This window comes from Carassius auratus, chromosome 50, assembly GCF_003368295.1.
Source record: "Carassius auratus strain Wakin chromosome 50, ASM336829v1, whole genome shotgun sequence".
In the NCBI taxonomy this organism is placed as follows: Eukaryota; Metazoa; Chordata; class Actinopteri; order Cypriniformes; family Cyprinidae; genus Carassius; species Carassius auratus.
This window is the reverse complement of record NC_039292.1, coordinates 11,485,404-11,505,625: the sequence shown is the minus strand read 5'-3', so window position 1 is coordinate 11,505,625 and position 20,222 is coordinate 11,485,404. Positions and strand designations below refer to the sequence as shown.

The 20,222-nt window shown below is 40.1% G+C and overlaps 1 protein-coding gene across 1 annotated transcript; it reads left to right on the top strand.

Annotated features, from left to right (window-relative positions):
* The first annotated feature begins 13,005 nt into the window (after window positions 1-13,005).
* LOC113066406 (uncharacterized) lies at window positions 13,006-16,200 on the top strand. The gene is made up of 2 exons (XM_026238304.1): window positions 13,006-14,502; window positions 16,093-16,200. The coding sequence occupies exons 1-2, from the start codon at window positions 13,006-13,008 to the stop codon at window positions 16,198-16,200; spliced, it is 1,605 nt and encodes a 534-aa protein (XP_026094089.1).
* Window positions 16,201-20,222: the final 4,022 nt, after the last annotated feature.

Below are 20,222 nucleotides of genomic sequence, written 5' to 3'. Positions count from 1 at the left end.
TCTTCAGTTCACTCCTCTCCATTTCTATAGGGTTCAAGTCAGAGGACTGGAATAGCTATAGCAGAAGCTTGATCTGTTCACTAGATTTGTGCTCAGTCACCCATTTTTCTGTTGATTTTGAGGTTTGTGTTTGAATTATTGCATGGTTGGAAGATCCAAACATGGCCCATTATAAGATTTCTAACTGAGTCAGACACTTAATGATTTTTTATATGTTAGTATTTGATAGAATCCATGATACCATGTATTTAAAAGGCCCACAACATCAAAAATACAGCAGTATATTTCATCGTACACTGGGTACTTTTTATCTCTGTGTTCGACAAACCCATCTTGAGTGTTTGCTGCTAAAAAGCTCATTTTTTATTTTCATCTCACCATGGAAGCCAGTCCCATTTGAAGTTCCAGTCATGTTTGATAACTGAATATGCTTTAGTTTGTTTTTGGATGAGCTAGGTGAATTTTTCATGTGGTGATGTAGGTACTGTTTGACCATTTTTTTAAAAGGTTTTCTGAACCCGAGACTCAACTGTTTTCTGCAGTTCTCCAGCTGTGATCCTTGGAGACTCAAACTCTCCTTCTTACTGTGCATTAGGACAATATAGACACAAATCCTCTTCCAGGCAGTTTTGTAACATTTTCTGTTTATTGGAAATTCTTAATTATTGCCCTGATGGTGGAAATGGGAATTTTCACTGCTCTATATCTTAAAGCCACTACACTAATTTGTGAAGCTCAGTAATCTTTTGTATTCTTTTGAAATGTATTCCTTGGTTTTTTTCTTACTTTGATGGATGATTAAGACAATTTGGGCTTTGTTTTCCCTCCTCTTTATATTTCCGTGAAACAGGAAGCCATGGCTGGATAATTTCATCTTTATAATCACACTGGAGTGCTCAAAATTGTGAATATGACTGGGAATATACTTCAGAGATATTTTACTCAAAAGAATTTCTAGGCGTGCCAATAATTTTGTCCAATGAGTATTTGAGAAAAACATTTATTTCATAATGATATTTCCCCCCATTTTAAATTCTTATTATCCAATGAAAGGATACATTTTTGTAATTTAAAAAAAAAAAAAGATCAGAAGGATTAACAATGCTGATTCATTTTCACCGCCTTCTTTGATCATATTTACCAATTTTTGGCCATGACTGTAAGCTTTCAGTGATTTACAAGCTTTGCTTTAAACCACAAATCTAGAAATTAATACATCAGGTACATTAAAAAAGAACAATGTGAAGCTCACAAAACAAGATGAGTAAGAAAGATCGTGTACATTTGTAAACCATTGTCTTGTGTGTCCTTCTAGGAAAACAAATTCATTTCATTCTGTCAGATCTTGAATGCTTTTATTCTCTTTGTGTCATTTGCTGCTGACTCAGAGAAATATCCGCCTGAAAGAAGAGCAAGGAATGGGAGTGTATTTACCACTTTAAACAGGGAAACATAATGGATGAACAGTCTTTCTTCATTAAGGTTTCGTAAACATTTTTCACATTTTCCCTTTATAACTAATAAGAGTTTTTATATTCACAGCATTGCTTTGTTTACATGTGTAACCATGGTAACCGTTGTATTTCCGGGAGCTCTTCAAAATTAAACTCAGGTAATTTTATCTCAGCGTTGCTAAAATGGTGAATGGACACTGTTGTAACGTGTAGTGTAAGCAAAATGCACAGGGCTTGAATGAAATTTCTCACAAAAGGATTAATAAACACGATGGATTTCTAGATTAATTTTTATGAATTAAGGTATCAAGTTCAATTACACACTTTTACGGCACTTCAACATCTGAACACATATTATTAGTGTTGATACAACAAAATAGAAAGAAAAAAGTGGGAAAAAATTATAAATCACACCATAAAACGGGAAAAGAAAAAGGGGCTAATTCTAAAAGCAAAAACAAGTTCAAAGCATATAAGAGTTTCTGGGCGTTACTGTAATGAAGAGACTTTGCAAATATCTTTAGTTCATTCTTCCAGCCACTGAAGTGAGGTTTAACCTTTAAATACTTACATCTATGAATATAGTATTTGCACAAAGTAATTAAGTTATTTATCAACAAGTCTAGGATCTTATCCTTCAACAATACTCCAACCTTAATTGAGACCACAGTCAAAGGGTGTATTGATGATGTATGTTTGGAATGAAGCCATTCAAAGTTCACATTGAAAAAAACATATGTTCTACAGTTTCGATATCTTTCTCACAGAACCCACATGAATGCTTCTCCCAATTAAATCTTTAATGTTAGGAAATTATTAGATGGATTTTAAATGTATGTTGCCACTAAAAGTCAAAGTCTTTTTACATGTGACATCAACATGTACGTATTTATTATGTCTGTTTTGTTGTTCTATTATTATATTGTTTGACTTTAGTTTCAGATCAAATGTACATCAAGTGTTACTTTTCTCTGTTGATTTTACATAACGTAAGTACACAGACATAGTTTTGTTCCAGGTTTGCTGTGCAAAGACAAAAATGAAAACATGAGTCTTCTTTTTGTCCCCAGCCCAGCAGATGCATCAGATCAACAAAGCACAACTTTTGGCACCTTCAGCAACGAGTAAATTGCTTTAACATTGATGACAATGCAATGTCAGTCATGTAATTAAACTTGACCCATTTGATGTAATTGTTCATGCCAGAGATTTCACAAAATTGTCAGTCAGGAGTATTTTCAACAGGAGGCACACTTTAGCTGGGTTGATAGTGACTTCCGTAAGTATGGTTGCTGTCTCTTATTTTTTGTGGGTATAACAATCAGGCTAAGTAATCTCACTCTCTTCCATTTCCAAACATGAAACTTTTGACAGATTTTTTTCATTTATTGCATGACGTGTGTCTTAATGTTTTTTTTTTTTTATTATTATTATTTATACTGAACAGGTGCAGTGATTATATTTAAAGAGGCACTATCAAAAGTACAGAAAGCCGTACAGCATCTTTAGGTGCAGTCGCCTACAGCGCAGCCAGCTTCACAAATACTGTGGGTCTGGTCACCAGGGAGTGCCTTTGGGGTTTTATTACTCATTACTACAGATGACCACCCTGGCTACTGTAGCTGGGATTGCTTGACAGACGATGGAACTGTCAGTTGTCAAGAGTCTTTTTTTTCTTCTTTTTTTGCCAGTGTAAGCATAGCCATATATTCAGCAATATTCTACAATGTAAGATAAATGCAGTGTTTAAGAATAAACATATCCAGAAAATATTACTTTTCAACAGTAAATTAGTGCACACAATATAATTGTGTGTTTTTTGACTGTAACACAGTGTCAAGGGAAGAATGAGGCATTTTTAACAGACAGTGGCTACATAGTTTTCAATCAATTTGTGAATCATACTTGGAATACAAGTCTCACTGTACATTGTCCAATGAAATCTGAGCTAGTTTAAAGGGTTAGCTCACCTAAAAATGAAAATTTTGTCATTAATGACTCACCCTCATGTTGTATCAAACCCATAAGACCTCCGTTCATCTTCGGAACACAGTTTGAGATATTTTAGATTTAGGCTGAGAGCTTTCTGACCCTCCATTAAAAATGTATGTACGGGATACTGCATGTCCAGAAAGGTAAAAAGGTCTGTTGTGAGTGTACAACGCTGCTGAAGTGTTTTCTGGTGCGCCCAATAACAAATGTAACACATAGCAGTCACTGCAGTATGGTGAATGTGCTCACAACAGACCCGGAAGAGAAGACAATGCTGAATAAAGTCATAATTTTTGTTAATTTTGGACCAAAATGTATTTTTTTGATGCTTCAACAAATTCTACCTGACCCCTTGATGTCACATGGACTACTTTGATAATGTTTTTCTTACCTTTCTGGACATGGACAGTATATCTTACATACATATTCAATAGAGGGTCAGAAAGCTCTCGGACTAAATCTAAAATATCTTAAACTTTGTTCTGAAGTTGAACGTAGGTCTTTACAGGTTTGGAACGAGTCATTAAAGAGCCACACAGATGGGAAATCAAAAATTACCTGTATTACAGTGTATGATGTAGCTGTTCATCAGTGTAAACAATGTGCAAAGTAATTAAACCAAAAAGTACACGATTTATAAAGTTATTGGTTTCTAAAGTAAGGAGTCGACACTTTGCATAATAATCTCTGCCTACCGTGTTGGGAGAAACGGAACTCTGACCTGCCCCCCCCCACACAGACGCTCTGGTGGGTGTGATAGCATCATGTCGAGGAGACAGTGTGTTTTTAATTGTAAAGGCAAGTTTGTTTAATTTTCACTTCCAAAGAATGAAGATCAGAAGAACCAATGGCTAAAATTAATTTTTACCACAATACCAGAGCAGTACAACAAATCCCTTTTGTTGTGTTCACAACATTTCACTGATGACTGCTTTTCTAATCTCGGTGAGTTCAGGGGGGGATTTTCAAAGCGTTTGGCCATAAAAGAGGGCTCATTACCAACTTTATATAGACCAACAAGCATCTCCGAATCACAACGCGAAGTATGATTATGAAGTTATGTGTTTGTATTCTCCCGAGCGTCTTATCAGTATGTGTGCTGTCTGTAGCCTTTGTCTGTGCTGATCTTCATTTACAAACACGTCATTAAAATGAAGTGTAACAAGTGCTGCTAACAGATATTCTCTGATAAAGTAATCCATATGAAAACAACACGATGTCAGTTTTTCACGTCTCCCTTCATTATATCTAATGTGACCACACCCCCGCGCTGAACGCGCTATTCAGATTCAAACTGAAGCGCGCGGCTTGAATACACACACACAGAAGAAAAAGCAGCGAGACTGTTCAAGTTTTTTATTTTACTGTTTGCTTCGCGATGAGAGGAATAAGACATAATTCACCCCAAAAAGATGCTAATGCATTGTTTACCATGAAGTTGTGTGTGGAACAACCAATCAAAACTGACTACGTTAGTTGACCAATCAGAACACAGTATGCTACCGAAAGGTGGTGTTTAAGGAAACTGAATCTTTTGAACAGCTTCGCGCGAACCGTTTGGGGGGATCTGAGAATTGAGGTAATTTTAAAATAATATTTTGACAAAATGACAATGTTTTGTAACCCTTGGATGGATTTAAACCTATTGTACAGGACTTATAAACAGTGATAGGAAGCTTAGAATTTTCATCTTACTGGCTCTTTAATGATATAAATTAAATTTTTGGGTGATGTAAGGGAAACAGGTCAATTTAGCTCAAAGGGAATCATTTAAGATTTTAAAGGGAATTTGAACAGAATCATTGTTTCATGGCTGATCACTGAGACGTCCTGCGATTCACTGAACGAGCCGTTTAACATCAAATCTGCGCTGGATATTAATATCAAAAGTATAGTGAAAACACTATCAATTAGCACAGTAACAAGATCGGCAGTTTAAGACATTAACTTGTCAGCACAAAACACAAGATAGTTCTCTTTTCAATATGATTAAGGCTTTATTAGATAAATCTAAAACATATAAACTAATCTGACATATAAACTAATCTAACACATAAACGCATGCACGCACACATTCACACAAGTTGCAGGAAGATCGAAAGTTAGGGAAAGATGAGTTTAAGAGAATGGAAATATGGAATCCCAAGTTTACAGCAATACGTGAAATTGCATAGACATGAGCAACCATCAATCACTTAATTAAAGCTGCAGTAGGTAACTTTTGATGCTCTAGCGGTTAATAAACAGAACTGCTTGCGTCTTGCGGAAGAACATCGTAGCCGGAACTACTTCTCTCTGTTTATGTCTATGAAGAATCACAAAGGTATGGTGTTACTCCGCCGCGGTGCCCCCGAAGCAATCTAAAATAGTCAGAATATAAACACTTATTATAGGTGCACCCTAGTGATTCAGGACAAGCTAAAAACATGGTTTGGAAAATGGATTCATGTTGTACTCGCTTATTATATACATTTTTCTACATTTTGAACACAAACAAAGTTACGGACCGCAGCTCTGATTGGTTGGTTTCTTACCGGGAGCGGATGACTTTCTGCAAATGGCAATAGGACCACTGGGAGGAGCCCAGTCTCATGTTCTACTGTCAGGACATAATGACAGGTTTAACAAATATGTAAAAAATATATTTTTACAAAAGTTACCTACTGTAGCTTTAACCCTCGCATTGAGTTCCTCAATGAGGTTAAAATTATATTAGATACCTCAGCACAAATGTCTGAAGGTACATTGCCTGTGTAAAGTTGTCGCTGATTGGCTGGAAGTTCAGTAGTTGTTGAAGTGACGTCTTGGGAAGCCCGTGGTGGGGCGTTGGCTGAAAGTGCAGAGTTGTTTGTGCTGGTTGAAGTTGAACGGGCAGTCGTTAGAAAACTTAAATCAGAACACGAAACTCTCAAACGGAAAAGAAAAAGAAGTACAGTTTGACGAGACTAGGTTGTGTTTCTTCTCATCGTGGCTAAGTAGCAGCAGGCATGCAGGCTGAAGCACACTGGAACCGCGCTCAAAGAACAGTGATGACAAACAGCATGGCTAAAAGCTAAAGCTAAGAAGCAAAGCTAAAAGCTAAAAGCATACTAAAGCAGGCATGACTAATAGCAGAAGCAAAGCTAACAACTAAAAGCAAGATTTTATGGTGTCCTGAGTATTTAAACTGGCCTGCAGGCCACACCTCAAATGTTGTCTTGACCAATCAGATATTGTCTTGGCTCGGGGGTAACATAAATCATGTTTATCTTACCAAGCATGTGGTCCGAATTTTCCCGCTCTTGCAGGGTCTAATTTTGGACATGATTCCTATAACAAGAATATGACACATTTGACAAATAACTGATGGCCTGGACTATTTCAAGCAAGCAGATTCGATTACATAGATACAAGACATGACTATGTATCCTTAAGCTATCCCATAGCAGTGGCGTAGCCACGGCTGTGCCAGGGTGTGTCTGTGCCACCTACAGTGGCAGCTGGCACACCTAAAAATAGATGCAGAATAATTTTTTTATAGTCTCAATAAAAAATGTTTACTAAACTTGGGCTATTGTTGTTTACTTAGAATATATATATATATATATATATATATATATATATATATTGTTCGCGACTCGGTTGATTCAGATCGGCACTTCGGAGCATGTTCGCGACTCGGTTGATTCAGATCGGGACTTCGGAGCATGTTCGCGACTCGGTTGATTCAGATCGGCACTTCGGAGCTGTTTGCGACTCGGTTGATTCAGATCGGCACTTCGGAGCCTGTTCGCGACTCAGTTGATTCAGATCGGCACTTCGGAGCATTTCCCGACTCGGTTGATTCAGATCGGGACTTCGGAGCCTGTTCGCGACTCGGTTGATTCAGTTCGGCACTTCGGAGCCTGTTTGCGACTCGGTTGATTCAGATTGGCACTTCGGAGCATGTTCGCGACTCGGTTGATTCAGAACGGCACTTCGGAGCATGTTTGCGACTCGGTTGATTCAGATCGGGACTTCGTAGCATGTTTGAGATTTTTTAAATTCAGATCTGGACATTGAAGCAGGAAGTGTTTGTCAAACAGTTAATTGGTGATAAATGAATATTTGGACTTGAGGCTTTTTTTTTACCTGTCGATTCAGCATGTAGGCCTACATGGACCCACACACAAAGGTGGACACACTCTAGACGGGTGTGCCAGGTAGGGTGACCACCCGTCCCGCGTAGCGCATGCGCGCACAGCGTTTGAGCCCAATACATGCATCCCACAAATTGAGACTGTCACCCATAATCAATGCTTGCTCAAAAAAAGTTGGTCGCTATATCTGGAGTCACCAACCCGTCGATCGTGGTCGACAAGTCGATCTTGGAAGCATTTTAAGTCGATCGCGAAGATTTTTCAAAATCTGAGAAAAAAAGGTGCGAGCCTCCGGTGCGAGTTGGGAAGTGTGAGCCTCCGCTGACTGCGCGCGCACCTCCCGAAACAGACGAGACATTTATACTTGACACAACTGTTTTAAACTGAAAACCAGACCATACAACTGATTTAGACGCGGGTGCCGGTGTGATGAGATGTACTAATATCCGTCTGCTCGGGCATGATTGTTTTAGGCCTGTAATTGATTGATTATACTGGTAATAGGGATGGCACGGTTCGCTGAAATAAAAAAACCAAACCGTTCGGTTCACCACACACGGTTTGGCACGCGCTTCAACTTAAATCTGACAAACCATCTGTAATATCATCTGTAATATGGCTTGCTATAAATGGCACGTAAAAAAAAAACAGGGTTCAGCTAATAAATGTTTCTGTTGATGCATGCGCATTCTGGCTTCCCAGACATTACAAAAACATGAAAAAAAAAGATCTATATTGAGCAACTACAATTCATTTTAATCCTATAATTATATATTATAATTTATTTAAATTGAGTAAATTGTAATGAAAAATAAACAAAATGAAATAGCTAAAGTTCAAAATAATCATATTTGGAAGAAAATTATTACATTTAACAATTAACTACATTTTGACACGACCTGCAAATTAACACTAGGAGTATGGTTGGACGGAAGCAGTGTGACAAAAATATTATCCCATAATTTTGCAGAGTCTCTTTTCTGGCTACACTACTGTCCCATAGTTATTAAAAGACATACACAATAAGTGATTATAACACGATAGTCAAATGTGTGGGTTACATATAAATGAATATGGAGTTAAGCGATGGACTGATATTCATTTAGAAGTCATTTTGGAGTTCATTTTGGTCCATATATATATGTAGAAAATACAGTTTCTTTGCCATTCTCTTGACAAAGATTTCTGTGGAGACCAGAGGTTCAAAGGCCCTTCCCCCTTAGGAATTTCAGTCTGGTTCTGCTGGGTGGGGGAAGTCAAAAGATCTTGTGTAGTACTCTCATGGGTTTATAAATGGTGTCCGGCGTTGCTTATCAATTACGAACAACAAATTTGACAGTTTCTTCCTTGAATTAAAATTGTCAATAATTGTTCTAGTGGTGTTAATGTTGAAAGCTGTTCTGTGAAAGCGTTGCTTGGTTGGTTATCTTGCTTGGGACTTGTGGCACAGAATGTTTTATGACTTCGTGTTGCCTTACTGAGGAATTCAGCTCGTGTTTCAGCCACAGCCCTGATCGACTCTTTAATTTGTCTGGTTCAAGTCATTTCTGCTACAGTGAACTAACCCTTTAAGACACAGACAATCTAAAATAAAGCAATGGCAATGATGTCTCAGACTGATAGATATAATTAAACAGTTATTTTCCTTTTTTTTAAGGTTATTTTTCCTAGTTTTGAGGGTTTTTTTTCCCAATCCATCTATTCCTCACAAAAAACTAAACTACTTTTATGGTTCTTTTTTCTCATTTTGTGACATTCAGCTAACATATTCAAGAAATGAACTAATTTGTACTGGGTTGGAATGACATGAAAACTAAATGATGATTAAAACTGTAGGTAGCCTAAATATGTCAATTTAATTCTTACTCTGTACATGCTGAACTAGTACAAATTAAGATGACAAAGTAATTCAGCAAATGTGTATCTCTGCAAAAGAACCCGTAACTGTCTGTGACATTTTTATGGTGAAACTTGCATGACAGGTGAGACAGGTCTGGGCCCTGGCCCTTGAACAGTGTTTACAGGGCTTTTCATAGGGTTCACAAATACACCAACACCACTGAAAGAGACATGTTGGATTACATGTATTAATCATCTATGACAGTTCCAGTGCATTGTTGCTATATTTGTTCAATTGAAAGGCTTTGTGTACACATGTAGCACCCCCATACCTTCTTTTGTAAAGGTTTAGTATGGAGCAGCACCAGGTTTATTAAACTAGTGCATAAGGGATGTTGTATTAAAGGTATATTTCACCCAAAAATGAAAATGTGATGTTTATCTGCTTACCCCCAGGGCATTTCAGGATATAGGATTTATTTTCTTCAGTAGAACACAAACCAAGATTTTTAGCTCAAACCGTTGCAGTCTATCACTTTTATAATGTAAGTGGATGGGAATCACGGCTAAAACATAAAAAAAAAAAACCCTACAGCTTGTGTCGATACATTAATGTGTAGACACAAAACGATTGTTCTTTGCAAGGAACTGAACAGTATTTATGTCATCTTTTACCTCTGATTCATGCAATGTTCAAACTGTTAGAACTCTCCTGAGTGCCTTCTCCATAGACAGTAAAAGAAATGGACACAGCGACACTTCCTGGTGGTCGAGCGTACTGCGCAGACTCAAACTGAGCTTGATGACGTAAATATCACGTGAGCAACCTGTCTGACCTGTCTGAATCACCCACCGAATCTTGCAGACGTTGTTGAATAATTTTGTCCCGTTGCTTTTATGGACTCTCTATGGGCTTCACCCTTGACTTTATGCCTCCACGTCCCCCCCCGATAGCCTCATAGACAGTAAAAGATTGCGAGCTTCCTGTCCATACGGTCATTTCTCTACTGTGCGACAGAGGTTATGATGCAATCGTTAGCCTATTTTTACAAAAACTGCTTCTACGGGGCCACAACGTAAGATACAAGGTAATGGGGCCTTTTATACATTTTCATGTTTCTTTAGAAATAATGAATGGACAAATTGAGTCTTTAAACACCTCAGATGTAAAGTTATACGCTGTCAAAGTGACGCCAAAATGAATGGGAGTCAATTGAATGCTAACAGCAGGTGGGGGTCCGCTAGTCAATGGCGGCGCCCAGGGATGCTTCAATAAAATATGAAACCCTGCCCCCCGGTGTTCTCAAGCAGTTGTGTGAGGCGTCTTCTTCTTCTTGCTTTATGGTGGATCTGAGACTTATTAGTGCATTACCGCCACCTAGTGTTGTCAAAAGACCCGGTTCTTCAATACCAGGTCAGTACTAAAAAAATAAAAACGTTACAGTGGCATGTTTATTTATTTTATTTTTTTTGCATGTTTTAACAAGTACCTGGTCAACCCTGTTCTTTGAAAAGAGAACAGATGTGCTCTCTTCATAAAAGCACTGAGACATGGTGACATCAAAAGGAGAAAAACACACCAAACTAACAAAACACTCTTTTCACCTTTTCAGTTTAGTTAGTTTTAAATATTCTAGCAGTCCCCCCAGAGTGAGTTTAAGAAGACCGTTATTTTAGAACGTTCCCCTTACTGTTTCCGTGGCGACGTGTCAAGCTTGTCATGTTGACACACCACGTCTACAATAACATCGTATGACAGATGGATTGCTTTCATTTAGTTTTAGCTTTTTTTTATATTCACAAACCTGCATACCATGCCATAAACAATATGATATTCCGATTCATAAATATGTGTAAATTAGTATGTTTTATAATTTAAAAACCTTGATATGTAATGTGGCACCACCATGTTTGTTTGTGCCTCATTTCAGAGAGTCCTGTTAGTCGGATTTAAAGCACATGAATTCATTAATCTCTCCCGAAATGCTTTCAAAAACTGGGGTGCTGCACAGTGCCGACCAGCAGTACAGATGGTCTGTCTCGTCTTTTTGTTTGTTTGATTAGCTGTTGTGGTGAAGGAGGAGCTAGAAACAAGTGTGAGTTAAACAGTTTAATGAATAAGAAACAAACAAACAAGAGTACAACACGATGCTGGGAAGACGACAATCCAAGATGGCAGTGAGACTGTGAGTAATCCGGATGGTGACGGTGAGAAGGCAGCAGGAGAGGATGGCACAGGAACTGCGGGGAATCGAGCCGAGGTTTAAGTCATGATGCTTGTGGAAGTGCGGAGAGTGGATGAGGTTCCGGCAGAAGACACGGACATCCAACACAAACAACACAGAAGCAAGAGACAGAGATCAGACATGAAACAACGTTCTCACAAACACAAGACGTGAGACAAGCCAATAAATAGGGAGTGTGTAATGAGTGACAGCTGCTGCTGATGACAATTAACGGAGACGCCCACAAACCAATCAGTGCAGACGCGAAACACACAGACTTCACCACAAAGTGCAAAACCCAGAGATCACGGTGACAGTGACAGCTGTTTGTTGGGATCATTGTAATCATTTTCGGTATAAACCATAATTAGATGTTGTGAAGAAGTGACCTTCTTCAACGCTGTAAGCGGCAGCACTGGCACGTATTATATGAACACGCACACATATATACAATCATTACTCACCCCTCCTGTTTCAGTTTGTGCTGCTATCGGCATAGCGGGTGCACACGCTTGCTTGGTGGCACTCGGTCAGTCATCCACCCTCCTTTCTCTCCCTCAGTTATCATGCCGTCCATATAAATCACACATAAACTTTGTCTATTGTTCTATGTTTTGTTTAATCGTCTGCGTTACATGTTCCCATAGCCGGGTTACTAGATGCCGTGCTGGCGAACTAGAGGTTTTGGAAGGCGATCGCTTTTGACGTCATCGGTTGACGACGCGCCAGCGCGGCAGCCTAGGATCCGGTGAAACCATGTCTGTTTGTGTGGTGGGGTACCTGAGTATTTCGATCTGTAAATAGAAACAGATTGGTGACAACTAATATATGGTGGTTTTGTATTGTGGTTGCAAATGAGTGATGATTTGTTTTAATACATTACCAAGTGAAGTTTTGTATAAATCTTAAAGTGGATGATTAAATAATACTGGTGGAACTTACCTATTAAGGGTCGTGCCTGAAAATGGGCGGAGTCTGGTCTTTAAATCTTTGCGCTAGACTTCAGATGGGGCTTGTTAACCAAGTCGAGCAGACGTGCTGTTGAGGTGCCGTGAGCTAAGAAAAACCCCTTCGTATATTGGTAGATACAAGTGGAAAATTTGTGTATATTTATTATACCGTTATTTTGTTATTTTGTTTTTATACATATTGGTTTGGACTGAGCACTGGTCAATATCTACACTGCTGGACTGTTGTTTTATCGGTGCACGTGTGAATAAAACACCAAGTTACACTGAAGAAAATCTGCGGGTTAAGTCATCTCTTTTGGTCTCGTTTTGTTGGGGTTTTGAACATTAACACGTCCCGCAGTAGACTGAGGAGACCCATTCTGGGCCTATCATAGTCTGCTGCATCACATTTGGTGGCAGCGGTGGGATGGCTTCCCGTAAGAAAGCACCAAAAGGCAAGAGGCCTGGTCTGCGCTCACAAGTAAAGTGGGTGGTTAAAGGGGAAGAGACCGGAGACAGCTTGACATCAGAAGGAGAGGAGGCGTCATGGGTAGATCCTCCTGAATCGTCGAGCAAACCCGGCTTAGCACCGACCGGTGGACCATCCACAGTACCCAGCGGGGGCCTGGCGAGCCTGATGAGAGATTTCCTTGAGGCACAGCAAGTGAGGGAGGGGAGATATGTGCGGGAGCTGCAGGGCATTCGTGAGTCAATCCAGCAGACTGTGAGATCAACCGTAGCAACTCCGAGTGACATGGGGAGCATACATATGAATCTCCCAATGCCGGGGCCTTCAGGAATATCCACATCACCAACCAGGTCACTAACACAGCATAGAGGGCCCATACATCGATCAGAGACACCGGTGCCTGTCTTGCAGCCAGGGGACGACATCGAGAGTTATCTGAGGAGGTTTGAGCGATTGGCCCGAACGTGGCAGTGGCCAAGGGAAGAGTGGAGCTGTCGACTCGTACCTTTACTGACTGGGCAAGCACTTGAGGCATACCTCGCAATGGATGAGAATCTCGCAGATGGCTACGACCACCTTAAGGACGCCCTACTGCAGAAGTTCAACATCTCAGCCGAGACGTATCGTCAGCGGTTTCGGGCAGTGAACATCCCAGAGGGTGAGTCACCAACCGAAACATACCATCGTCTGCGGAATCTTTTCCAGAGATGGGTGCGTCCTGATCTGCATTCTAAAGAGGAGATCGGGGAGCTGATCATCCTGGAACAGCTACTTCGTGTACTGCCATACGACAGCCGTACTTGGGTAAAGGAGCATGAACCAGAATCAGGATTAGCAGCTGCAAAGCTAGCCCAGCAGTACCAGAATGCCCATCGATCTGGCCCGCGCACTCAACCTGTCAAAGGTAAAGCACGGTTTGCACACACAGATAGTTCCCAAGACGCTATCCATGAACTTAAGTTGGCTACTACACCGAAACTGATCTGCTTTGCATGTCAACAGCCAGGACACAAAGCTTCTGTATGTCCAGCACGTAAAGCCAAACTGACTGGCTTTTGCTATGTGCCCAGAGAAAATGATGGGGAAGTAGACTCTGTTGGGCTGGGGCAAGGTAATAACATGCTGTTGGACATTACGGTAAATGGACATGCGTTAAAGGCAATGCTAGATACTGGTAGTGCACTCTCTCTAATTAAATCATGCCATGTTGTTAATGTTGACTATGATACCACCACTAAGGTACAATGCGTGCACGGGGATGTAAAGCCGTATCCAAAGGCTGAGGTGTTGGTGGGTGTGCAGGGTCAGATGTATCTTTTAAGAGTGGCAGTAATTGACACCTTACCGGCCGACATGATTTTGGGGAGAGATCTCCCAATTTTAAGTGAACTGGTGAATGAGAGGGGAAACCAGGTCAATGAGGTGGGGAATACCATGCCTATGTGTTCCTTTCCGGTAATAACAAGGGCTCAATCCAAGGCGGGTCTGCAGCCTCTGCCAGACTTAGACAATAGTCTGTTGCAGGGCGGGACCAAAGGCCCAAGAAAAACACGTCGTCAGAGGCGACTATGTAAATATATGGGTACTCCAGTCTTCAAACCCGATACGAAAGGGCTTGAGACTCATGAATGGCAGATCCCAGAAAACCTGGCTGAGTTGCGAAGGGGGGATGAAACGTTAAAAGCCTTGTTCGAAAAAGCTGAAGGGTTAAAGGAATCTAAGATGGAGGAACAGTATGTGATAAACGATGGTATTTTGTATGCCCAAACTGCTGATGTTCTACGTGTGGTTGTACCCTTGTCTTGTCGACCCCTTGTGTTGTATCTAGCACACACCATTCCATGGGCAGGTCATTTAGCACTACAAAAGACATACATGCGTATTAGTTCACGGTTCTACTGGCCAACCATGTACACTGTCTAACAGACTGTTACCATAGTCACTATGAGTCGCGTATGGGAGCTGGCTTTAATAGTCGTGTCGATACTGTTTGTTATCGGTGTGGTAAGTGAACCGGCCAGCAATGTGGAATCACATGTATGCTACAACAGAGACTTTCTCTTAAAACTGAGCACCTACGCGGGCTATTGGAATCATAATGATGTAAACATACCCACGGAGATAAAAAGAACTGTCAATGACAAGGAACACAAGAGAAAATGAGGGAAGAGGGGAGGAGTTCGCCAAAGACTCGGGAAGAGGAAAACAAAAGTGCCACTTCCAGCTATCATTTTCTTTAACGTCCAGTCGTCTGTACCTTAGCCTTCTCTGAAACTTGGCTTAATGATACTGTGGCAGACTCCGAAGTTTGTCCTGAAGGATTTAGTTTAGTACGTTTGGATCGATGCAGCATGGCTTCAGGCAAGGAACACAGAGGAGGCGTGTGCGTCATGATCAATGACAGATGGTGCAAAACAACTGTGGTAAGAAAAAAGATTTGCACTAAAGATATTGAACTTTTATCAGTTTCTATGCTCCCCTCATATCTTCCTGTGAATTCACATAAATATTTCTGACTGTTGTCTATATACACCAAAGAGCAGACATAAACAATGCTGCAAACATTATTTTTTAATATCACCCGAGAATTGGATAAAATCTCACCAGAAGTGCCCAAGTTTATAATGGGGGACTTTAATAACTGTACCCTCAAAACAAACTCTGTCTACCTATTCACAGTATGTCACCTGTCAACACGAAAAAATAAAATCATTGATTTATGCTACGGCTTCATCCCCAAGGCATACTCATCCAGTGCCAGGGCCCCCCTGGGTGGCTCAGATCACAACACTGTCCTACTAAGACCCAACTATAAACAGGTTTTGAAAAGGGTTAAGCCTGTGGAAAAGCAGATTCAGGTGTGGGATGAGGACAGCATAGAGACGTTGAAAGGATGCCTGGAGTGTACATCCTGTACCATTTTCGAGGATTCTTCAGCTAACTTGCATGAATATCTCGGGCTATATAGACTTTTGTGTGAGTGCGGCAGCATCCCTTGTTCTGGCCAACAACTTAAATGAATTTAATATCTCTGCCTGGCAACAGATTGTGATGGATGATGCTGGGATGGAGAGCACTTTGATTATCAAAAAGGAGATGGTCCAGCAAATGTTTGAGAGGATTAAACGTATGAAAAAGCCCGGCGCCGGCTAACATTATAGGTAGATTGCTGAAGTACTATGCAGCCCAATTAAGTGGAATTTTCTGTTCCATCTTCCAACGTTCAATAGACATCCAGGTGGTTCCACTGCTTTGGAAAACAGCAGTTGTGAACCCCCTTCCCAAAGTCTCCCATCCATCCTCATCCAAGGATTACAGGCCCATTGCCTACCCTCTCTTTAAGTTAAATCCCTTGAGCGTATTATTAAAACACACATCATGAATTTCTGTAGACATGCTCTTGACCCTCTACATTTTGCTTACAGACTTGGGAGGGGGACGGACGATGCTATTGTAGTGCTAAACTCAACTCTAATTAAATAGATCTTGGACTTCCTGAGTGGGCGGCCACAAAGAGTAAGGGTGGGGAAGACATTATCTGGGGTTCTAACTGATCTAACTGATCTCTGTTTCATTACAGTTTGCACATATTTTTTTGTTGCAAACGTTGATTTAACTTCAAAACAGCCAGTAAAAGAGTTGCACGATAACGCGCATCATCACTTTGACAAGGTATTAGATCTGGCTTTTGTTCACACAGCAATCGTCCCGGGTTGAACCAGACAATGTTACTAGGTCCCCAAACCGGGTTCAATGCCGGAATTAATCCTGGGACGTGGTTGCTTTCACACAGAAGGCAACCCAGCAATGTTCCGGCAATATGCCGGGTCCGACGTGCAGTGTGAAAGGGGCTACTTTGAACACACACCCGGAGCAGTGGGCAGCCATTTATGCTGCGGCCCCCAGGGAGCAGTTGGGGATTCAATGCTTTGCTCAAGGGCACCTAAGTTGTGGTATTGTCGGCCCGAGATTTGAACCCACAACCCTAGGTTTAGGAATCAAACTCTCTAACCACTAGAACACGACTCCCCCCCACTGTGCACTGACTGCTGTTGCCCTGGACATTATGATACTGCTGTGATAAGTTTATTGGAGCGAGATGAAACTGAACACGGTCTAGTGTTGCATGAATTTGTTGACTGGTGTGAAGCCTCCCAGCTGCATTTGAATATGTCCAAGACCAAAGAGTTGGTCTTTGATTTTAGACATGGGGCTCCCTCACCCACTCCAACTCTGATAAAAGGAGAGGAGATAGAGATGGTGATGGAGTATAAATATCTTTGTCTTACCATTGACCGTAAATTATCCTGGGATCAGTGTGCTGATGCCATTTTTAAAAAGGGCCAACACTTTTATATTTTCTCCAAAAACTTAATTATTTTAATGTTGATAACAAAATGTTGTCTCTTTAAAAAAAAAAAAAAAAAAAAAAAAAAGTATTTTATTGAGAGTATTCTCTCCTACTGTATTGTATGCTGGTATGGACATTCAAAAATCACCCACAGGAACAAATTGGGGAAGATTGTTAAAACCTGTGGAATAATCATTGGTAAACAACAGGTAGACCTTTACCAACTATATCTGACGAGAAGGCACAGAAGGCAGACAAGGTTTGCATGGATACAACCCATCCACTTTCAGAGGAGTTCAAGCCTCTCCCTTATAGATACCATAAGGTTAGAACCAACCAAGCAAAAATCTCATTCATTCCCATGGCAATAACCCAATCAAATAAGGTATGGGGAGGGGTATGACTGGAGAACATATGTGGAGTAGTTTATTTTTATGATTATTATTATTATTTATGATATTGTGCATGTGGATAATGTTTGTGTTGTGGATTATGTGTCGATATGTCTGTACTGCATAACAAATTGCCTCTCTGAGGACATAAAAGTTTCTAAGTCTAAGTCTAAATACAAGTTATAAGTGGTGGGTGAACTGGGTGAAGAATAGAGTGAACTTAATACTTACACTATCTATAAAAAACATCTGCAAATTAAATTTGAATGGATTGTTATTGTTGCTTCCATATACATATGCGTGTATTTTTCAAACTCTAAATGTATCATTTTACTATGTGTATTTAAATGTCTGAAACCTAAAATATGCATTATGTGGTTAATCACAACATAGCTGTGCATGTCTCTCTGGCTCAGCGCCAACCAATGAGCAAATTTGCAGTTTGAATTTGGCAGTTATGTGACATCTCCAAACGTTCTAAATCCCATATGTGGGACCATACCGCTCAAAAGGTTAAAGACAGACACCCAAATCAAATGAGAGAGTTCAAGCAAGTAAGTTTTATTGTGTTTCACATACATTTATTCATTTGTGGCTCCCGCCAAAAAGTGACCGCCACAAATACATTTTCCAAAAGGCTTTGAATTTGGTGAATAAACATGAGCACTGCACGTTTCAAAGTTTATACCTGGTGCAGGTGTTTTTATATCACTGTATTTCTGAAGGAATCCAACTGTCTTAATTATGGCTGTCATTTTCATTTCATCTTGCCTGTAATGCCTGAGCAGCATTTGTGATCGCAGGCTCAGCGCTTATTTGATTACAGCCGTTACCGGGGAAGTGGTGGATGAATGTGGGATTGAAATTAACGCTGTTATTAAAGTAGTTAATCGTTATACAAATACTAATTCTAATATAATGAGCATAAGAATGAAGTTTCTTAATTACCTGTTTAATGCTCCTATAACTTTTATTATGTTAAAAAAACAGGAGGGAATGATGATATTTACTATTTTTACACACCAGAGTCTTTTACATGAATTCTGAATCTAAAATATGAGTGTTAGAGAATGTACAAATGCTTAATATTGTTTGTTTCATATCAGTCAGAAAAGCAATCCAATCTTTTCATGGCTTTAAAATTAAAGGGGGGGGGGGGTGAAATGCTCGTTTTCACTCAATATCCTGTTAATCTTGAGTACCTATAGAGTAGTACTGCATCCTTCATAACTCCAAAAAGTATTTAGTTTTATTATATTCATAAGTGAAAGATAGTCTGTACCGATTTTTCCCGGAAAAACACGAGCGCCTGGAGGCGTGACGTGTGGGCGGAGCTAAAGAATCACGAGTACCAGTTGCGCTGAGAGCGTTTGGAAGCTGTGACAGCTGTGAAGGCTGAAACTGAACGAGAGCAGCAGCAAGGACTCGCTCCGAGCGGGGCTCGAACCCGGGTCTCCTATGGGAGGCGGACACACTAACAAGGAGGCAGAGATATTTTAAGCAGTTTTACTCACCGCCTGTGGTTCCAACACACAATCGTGACCCTTTTTCGTTGGGATTGCATCATCCTTAAGAAATAAATGATACGCAAATCCGTCGTCAAACTGGGATTTGTTTGTAAAACAAGCATTTTAGAAATGCAGGGAACAAACACAAACACTTGCACAACTCCGTTGATGCTCTGTAAAAATAAACTCCATCCACTGGTCCCTTAATGCTGTTTTTTCTTTGGTAATCTGTGCAGGGTTGTCTTGCCCTGGCAACCAAAAACACACTCCTTTTGTGACATTTCGCGACACTCTCGCTCTGATCAGTGATTGTCTGTGCACAGCCTCTCTCTGCTCTGCTATACGGGAGCGCGCGCTCTTCCGGCAAACGTGCCCTCAGGACCCATATAAGGAAATTCCGCTCCATCTAACGTCACACAGAGCCATACTCGAAAAAAAACTTTCCGAAACTTGTGACAAACCGGAAGGAGTATTTTTGGAACAGAAATACTCCTTCAAACGTACAACTTAATTTTTGAAACTTTGTCCATGTTTAGCATGGGAATCCAACTCTTTAACAGTGTAAAAAACTCAGTATGCATGAAATAGCATTTCACCCCCCCTTTAAATATGTAGCCTACACAATTTGGATTAAATGAAAGTATAGATTACATTTTTTAATTAGCATGTTTTTGTGTTTTGCTTTGGTACCAAAATTTGAGAATCGTGAGTTTTCAAGATTCAAGATTTTTATTCATCACATACAAAGTTATATAGAGCATATATAACCAGCAGTGAAATGTGAGTCAGGCTATTTTATAGCTATAAAAGTAAACAATAAAAATATAAGAATAAAAAAGATGTATACCATAGAATTAAATATAGAATGGAAAATAATGTGCAAGAAAGTACAGTGTAGTCTTAAATATTAAGATACCCAGGGAT

Excerpts from the sequence above, each read along its gene's own strand:
- LOC113066406 (XM_026238304.1), top strand. The coding sequence starts at position 13,006 with ATGGCTTCCCGTAAGAAAGCACCAAAAGGCAAGAGGCCTGGTCTGCGC. Across the intron at positions 14,503-16,092 it reads TGCCTATGTGTTCCTTTCCG|ATTGTGATGGATGATGCTGG; the intron begins GTAATAACAAGG and ends GCCTGGCAACAG.